Raw genomic sequence first — 7,934 nt, 5'->3', positions numbered from 1 at the left:
AATCTGAATCTTTAAACTTCATTACCATTCATCAAAATTGACTTAAGAACTTAAAAACTTATAGTAAAATAGATATTGCTTATAAATTTACTGTTAACTAAACTTTGAATTTTAAAATACTAAATAAAGGCAACAGTAGTATATACCGCTCTTCAAAACTCGTAAATCCATGGAGAAAAAACAAAATCGGGGTAACAAACTAAAACCGAGGGAAACGCATTAAATATAAGAGGAGAACAACGACACAGCACCGAAACGCAACACACACAGACACGGACCAAGCATCAGACAAAATCCCACGAGAATAACAAATATAACATCTAATATACATGAATTTGGGATAAACAAGTACCGTGCCACGTAGGCTTTTCAACCTCTGGAATATATTACTTTAGCTGTTTTTGGCAAAACTTTTATGAATGTTTGGTCTTCTACTTCGTGCTTTGTTTGGCCATTTTACCTTTTTCCATTCGAGCGTCATTGATGATTCTTTTGTAGACAAAACGCACGCCTGGCGTAAATACAATAATTCAATACTGGTATCTATGACGAGTTTATTTTGACCTATTGATTGTTAATCAAAAGTAAAACGTACAGTCTGTTCTGCCTCACATGATGTTTCTGGATTATACTTTGATATGAGCACTCACAAAGGGTAGGAAAACAAAATACAGTGCATTGCCTTCTATATAATTAAAAAGCATCAACGGTATGTCTTATATTTTGGTTAATGTAAATTAATGTAAAAATAATGTAAAAAATGCACTATAGATTAACCTAAATGGCTTAATTGACACCATGAAAGGTGATATAACTTTCGCTTGCAGTAAAGACCGAAAAGAAGTAAAAAGTATTGATATTTGTGACAGATCAATTTCTGGATTATCTGAATCAGGTTCAGAGACAAAAATGTAGGGCCGTCTTATACCAGTACGTTTAGTTTACATACACAGACATACGACTAAACTGATTAAAAAAAATAACAAAAGAAAAAGAACAAATAAATAATTCTAACATTCTAACAACCCGCAAACAAAAAATTGTATATAGTTGTGTGAGAAAATTTGACAGTATTATACAACATGGTTATTTACAATCAAATTTTTTCCATTTCAAGTCATGGGAAACCAATTCTATTATTACCGGTGTGTCATGTTTAATCACAACGGTTAAATCAATAAACACTTATCTTTTTTTTTGGGTGTAGAATAGATGCTTCAATTCTATTTATGAATCTTTACATCATTAAGTAAAGGAACAAACTATACTTTCATGTAATGGTTTAACTGATCAAATAAAGAAAGAAGAAGTCAAAAACACGTAAACATTACCTGCTTATAATTGTTTTTTTGTGTTTTTTTTTACATTTTAACCCCTTGGTAATCTTGCCGTCTTCCTTTCGACTAATCTGTTAATTTGTTCCAGTGTTATTCCAGATTCTTTTGTTGAATATGTGTCACTTCTACTTGAGCCACCACCGCCACCACCACCCCCGCCTCCACCGCCACCTCCGCCACCTCCTCCGCTATGGCTCCCTCCGCCACTATGGCTCCCACTGCCGCTCCCTCCGCCACTGAATCTCCCACTGCCACTGCCGCCACCTCCTAATGTTCCTGGAGTTGTTCCTTTTTTAAATACTTTCCTTACTTCTGCCATCGAATATTTTAATGCTATTAACTTAGCATTTGCTGAAGGGCCTTCTATAGCTTTATTGTTCCTAGATAAATGTTTGGATTTAGCACCTAATTTTTTAAATTTCTGGTAAAGAGAATTAGCAATCTCTTGTTTGTTTATTGGTTTGGAACCACCACCTCCCCCTTCTCCTCCGCCTCCACCACCTCCACCGCCTCCATAATATGTGTCGATTTCATGCTGTATGTCTGTTTGATACCTTTGTAATGAAAGTTCTTCCTGAGCTCCCCCTGTTATAACATTAACCAAAAGACGAGGTATCGACAAGGGGACATACTGGCCTCCTGTGAGATAAGCTAAAGCCATGAAAAAGTCTTTATAAGAAACAATTGGTGGCTCCACGCCAATGACATATAAAGTTATATCTTTCTGGGCCAAGTCACGAGCTATTTGCATCGGATCATGACCGTTTGGAGATCCCTGTGGAAATGAACTGTCTTCGGACGGCACAAGTCCATGGGGAGGTGCATCAGATATCATGACACATATTTTTGTTGCATCCTGTCGCCATGATAATTTAGTTGATTCGAACATAGCGTCTGCTACTGCTTCCGGTCCATCACCTCCTCCTCTAGCACGTGCAGTATTTAACCAGGATTTCATAGTGGATACAGAAGATGTGAAGTCATTTTTGCGGGTGACAAAAGTTCTATCTTGTGGTGAATGATCTCTATATTCTATCAACGCTAATCGTACATCACTGCCGGATGAAGTAACTATTTCGTTTACAATTCCTCTGATGTTCTGCTTTGCACTTTCGATATACGAACCCATGCTGCCTGTTGTGTCTATTAAAAATGCCAAATCTAATTGTCCATGTTGGCTAAGAGGCACATTTGGCAGTATGGCGTGAAATCCTTTTACCAACAGCACGCTAAATAACCAAAATAGGATAAATAGTTGTTTTGCCTTAATCATATTTTTATACAATGTTTATCCACATGTATAAAACAAGTGATATTGTGCTAGATGGTAACCGACTTATATATATTCTGATAAATGACATGCAGTTATTACCTACAAATTATTTCTAAAATTCCCATTTTAATTACATAATATATTCGTTAAAATTTACCTAACCTTGTAGTACATTTATCATGTTTTGACGCAATGACAATGTACATGTGAATTTCGTTCTCTAAAGGATGCAACTATCAACATTTAGTATATGTTTATTCATCCAAGAAATATTAAATACCACCTTTGATCTGATTGTATTGACATAAAATAGTGGCTATGGCATGGAAATATACCGTTTTAAATATCAAAGCTATATCAATCATCATTTATATTTTCTAAATGTAACTATTGGAAGTGAAAATATACAAACATTAGAATAATAAGCGTAATTGTGACCAGAAAAAAACATATATCAAAAGTATTACCTTTTTTCTTATATACATAGCTTTGATGGTGTAGTTACTGATTGTTGCTATTCTTACCTCAATTATGAGTCCGCGTAGAGTGTTGAAGGCCGTACTTTGCACGATAATGGTTTACTTTTTACCATTAAATAAAGGCAACAGTAGTTATAAATCGATTAACAGAAAACAAATCCGGGTTACAAACTAAAACCGAGGTAAACACATCAACTATCGGAGGAAAACAACGAAACAACAGAAACAATAAAGTGCAGCAAAGACAAACGACAATGCATCACACACAGAAACGAACTAAAAGATAACAACTACCATTTTCCTGATTGGTACAGGAAATTTAAACAAAATTTTGGTTGAACCTGGTTTTGTGGCTAGTCAAACCATCGTGCTTTTATGGCAATGTTAAATATACCACTAAAAAGACACCATTACATGACAAGAATACAGTACAAATAAATGCAAGAACATTCAGGACAAAGAAATACATTAATAACCATACAATAGTACATTAGTAACACGTAAACAACCTGAATTTGAGTTGTCTCATTGGCACTCATACCACATCTTCTTATATCTATGAATTGGTCTGCCTGATAAAGCTATTGGTGTATCGTTTAGACCGTTGTGGTTATTAAATTGTCAATGTGTTACTTTGTATTTCATATGTTTCGTCCTTTAACCTTAGAATTATTACCAGCAAATCTAAACAAACACTTGCATTCTATATGCATATCATGTTTTTTAAATTTTTAACAACAGTTTTAATCCTAAGGTTTTTATCCGTCTTGAAGTTAAAGATTTGTTAGCAATCACAATTTTATTTCTTCGTGTGTTTTTGTGAATTTGCCGATAACCAATTGCGTGTTTTTGACAAAAACTAACTTCTCAATTTTTAGATTATAAATGTTCTCATTTTACAGTCCTTCTTTAGCTGCCCAGATTTTCTTTTTGAGTTACGGCTGGGCTCAGAAAATGTAATACTTTTTAATTTGATTTTTTGAAGGACAAAAAGTATGAAAATTTAAAACAAATCTCATTATGGTAGAGCTTTTTCGGATTTTTTTAAGGCACATATGGATCATTGATATGTCTAACTAATGTATTTCGCACATCTTTTTGTACTCGTGTTTTGCTATAACTAACACCAAAAAAAATTTGAAGGTAAAGTTATAAACCTTCTTTCAGCTTTAAATCTCGACAGCAGTGTAGTTGTTGTAATATTTTTATATAATTGATAGTGTTCTGTTAAGAACGTATGCTACATTTACTCATACCCATTATATTTTTGCTCGTGCTATATTTTAAAAGCTATTTTCTGTGAAATCAACTGAAGCTTTATCTATAGACTTAAAGAGGGACGAAAGATACCAGAGGTACAGTCAATTTATACTAGGCAAAGTATGAAGCGTAAAAATTCAAAAGCAATATGGAATAAGACGCATACTGTCATTTCCAAAACCAAAATTTGCAAGGTGTTGTCTCTTCTAGAATTTCAACGTTGAACTATAATAAGCTATAAAATTAATATAAAAAATACCGAACTTCAAGGAAAGTTCGAAACGGTAAGGGTTTTATCCGAAAAGGAAGTCAAAACATGAAACACGTCAAAAGAATGAAAACAGCTGTAATATTTCTGACTTTTTTCTTTGTGTAGAAAATGATGGAACAAACTTGTTTTTAACAACCATTTTTTCTGAAGAATATATTGTACCAAGTATGGAATATGACAGTTGTTATCAAATAGTCTGTTCCATGTATGTTTGCGTTTGTTTTTATTTCAGTTGGTTGATGTTCTATTTTGAAGGGAAAAAAATCCTAACAAGTGAAAAAAAACTGTTTCCGGCAAAAGGTCAGTGCATTTTTAATTGTGACGTCAAATTTGCTTGGATTTGTTTTCTTAATTGAGACGTCATGATTAAAAACCCGACCATGCCTGATGACGTCACATATCAAAAACACGACTCACAAAAAAGACAGGATAACGATCATAGGAATAAAAGATTCCATGTCTATAACTCTTTTATTACGATATTTCTCCACTCTCAACAGTTAAAGTTTTAAAAAGTTCCAAGAGAAATCGAAGAGGAAGTCCCTTATCAAAAGGCAAAATCAAAAGCTCAAACACTTCAAACAAATGGATAACAACTGTCATATTCCTGACTTGGTATAGTCATTTTCGTATGTAGAAAAATTGCAGATTGAACCTGGTTTTATAGCTAGCTAAACCTATTCCTTGTATGATAGTCGCATTATAATATTGACATTGTGTTACTATCTTAATCTTTGTAAAACAAACACATGTAACAAAGAAGAACAAAAAGGCAAACATAAAGTTTAACATCCTCGATTTCTTTTTATAAATATCGTTCCACACTTGTTGCTGGGTGGAATCTTTATATCGAATATGCAGGTAAAATCCGTTATTGCTGCTTAGTTTGAGGAAATTAATATTATCAAACTAAAAATTGTCTCGTTTGCCACAGATTATGACACTGAAATGACCGCGTATGTCAAATTATTAATATAAGGCAGAGGAAGCCGTGACTGTTGTTTCTTCAAACTTTAGTTATGGAAAATACATTGAGAGCTCTTAATCAGAATGTTTGGATAGTCAATAGCCAGAACATCATCAATATATTTTGAGGTGAATTTGATCTTCTCGTTTTTGACAAGTTTCTGAAGGAAATCCTGATCATATGAAAATAAAACGAAGAAGTAACCTAAACCATACATCAGTTTGCAATTAAATCAGCTGTTTAGACCATACGTCAGTATGGTATCAAAACAAAGTACTTTGTCCATACACCGGTATGGTATCAAAAGAGCTAATGAGGACACTAGGTATTGTGTTAAACTGCGATGTCATATTGACGTATGGTATCAAAAAGTAGTCTACGACCATACATCAGTACGGTTATAAATCAGGTTAAAAACTATAATGATTATGCCATACAAGCTTCAAAGAAATAAATTCTAAAAACATTATAATAATCATGACAAGTTATCAGTTAAAAAACAAAAACAACAGCAAGTATTGAACATAAACATCAAGCTATGTTACTTGTAATTCTCAGTTTTGGGTTTAAGGAGTGTGCACCCGATTGTTGTAGCAGTACCAGACATGCAAAATGTTATATAAAATCAACAGCCTCTGCCCTTGTACTCTACTATTTGACAATTCAGTGCTTCATAAATAGAGAAATATTGCATGCAGTGATAGCAAGGATTTTCATAAAACAAGTTTATAAATGAAAATATTTATCAAAACAAATATAAACATAAACAAGTTTGAGCTTTCTAAAACAATGTGAAGTGTTTCGCTCTATCCTAATTTATGATTATATGTGTGAATGTGGTTGTTGTGGAAAAAGGGTGGATAGGCTTTGACAAAAGCCTACTTAAACAGAAGAAGAATATGCGACTAGCAAATACTTCTCAGATGCAATTACCTTGAATTAATGTCGTAGCAGGATTATGTAAGCATAGATGGTGCATTGTGACATCCATGACCCGAAAGACTGAGCTACCAAAACACATTATAACGACAGTCATAATACACTTTTTTAATATACTTTTTTATCAATGAAATTAATAAAAAAAATAAAGTTATGCGTTAAATGCATAGATCATGAAAGTGCATGTATCATAAGGGAAAAAACGAAACATAAAATAAGATTTCGATGCGAAATGCAATCGCATCTGCACGCTCTTTTTATTCGTTTCCGACGTTTTTATTCCTAATGCAGTGAATAATATCATGACTTATTTGCGAATTTCGTAACTAATACTTCCAAGAAGACCCGCCCTCATTTATAGATAAAACAATGCCGTACTTTGATTAATACCAGGTAATATTCGATAACTTGTACCGTATTTAACAGTTATCGAGCTTAACTTGACTTGATATGACTTATAAATGATATTTTGTATCTTTTTTTTTCCTGTTAAAACTTTATATACATTTAAGGTACATGCCGTACCGACGATAACTATTGATACGCATATGGTCCGGAACATATACACATATATACATGTATAAGCATAACTTATATCTTTTTGGGAGGAATATTTGTTCATGACTTAAAAATAATTCTACAAAGAGGTAAAGTCAAATTCTGAAGAAAAAAATGTAAACATCATTGATACAATCCTTAGTTATTAATATAAAAAAAACCCAGCAAAAAACATATCACCTCATTGCAAGTTTAAGATGGACCTAGTACCGGTTTGAGCGAGTTTCTAATTTTCACAAATAATTTGGAAATACAAAATGGATTGGTAAAAAAAAACCATACTGGAAATTTGTACATATTCAAAATGAAACAGTTTTTACGCTTACGTTTGGAATAAAACTACATATGATACATTTTAGAAATCAAAGTTTCAGACGAAAGGTGAAGGACTGGTGATTTGAATAATTAATTGCGTACCATCCTCACTGTATCTCTGACTGTAAATGTCAATGGTATATTTAAACATTTATGAAAAATATCAACCAAACCTTGATATTCAAAAACGATAAGCCCATGCTAGGCAACTAACACAACCAACGTGTATATGTAATGTTCACATAAACACAATATGTCCTTTGTTCGGACTTTTTATTTTTTTTAATGTAATTTTTATCAAGGCTGACATGACTGAGACTTAGGCGGCGTTTCGCCTCAATGTTTGCACATCAAAAACCTTTACACTGCATGCATTGACATATATCAAACTAATCATGCGACACAGTAATGTTTGATGTAAAAATGATAAAACCAGGATGAAGAGAAAACTCATGAAAATCTAATCAACATGTAAGGATAAGCAGTTCCTGCATTTTTCTCATAATTATATAATAAATGTTTTTTTTTCTAAAAT

The 7,934-nt window shown here is 33.0% G+C and overlaps 1 protein-coding gene across 1 annotated transcript; it reads right to left on the bottom strand.

The window, feature by feature from the left end:
• Positions 1-537: 537 nt before the first annotated feature.
• LOC134683673 (uncharacterized) lies at positions 538-2,672 on the bottom strand. The gene has a single exon (XM_063542988.1). The coding sequence runs from the start codon at positions 2,608-2,610 to the stop codon at positions 1,369-1,371; it is 1,242 nt and encodes a 413-aa protein (XP_063399058.1). The 5' UTR covers positions 2,611-2,672; the 3' UTR covers positions 538-1,368.
• Between the last annotated feature and the right edge of the window lie 5,262 nt (positions 2,673-7,934).

Source organism: Mytilus trossulus, chromosome 1 (assembly GCF_036588685.1).
Source record: "Mytilus trossulus isolate FHL-02 chromosome 1, PNRI_Mtr1.1.1.hap1, whole genome shotgun sequence".
NCBI classification, from domain to species: Eukaryota; Metazoa; Mollusca; class Bivalvia; order Mytilida; family Mytilidae; genus Mytilus; species Mytilus trossulus.
Note: the sequence above shows the minus strand (reverse complement) of the source record. Positions and strands in the feature narration are given on the sequence as shown.

Bases quoted from the DNA above. Each gene is read 5' to 3' on its own strand.
- LOC134683673 (XM_063542988.1), bottom strand. From the start codon at position 2,610: ATGATTAAGGCAAAACAACTATTTATCCTATTTTGGTTATTTAGCGTG.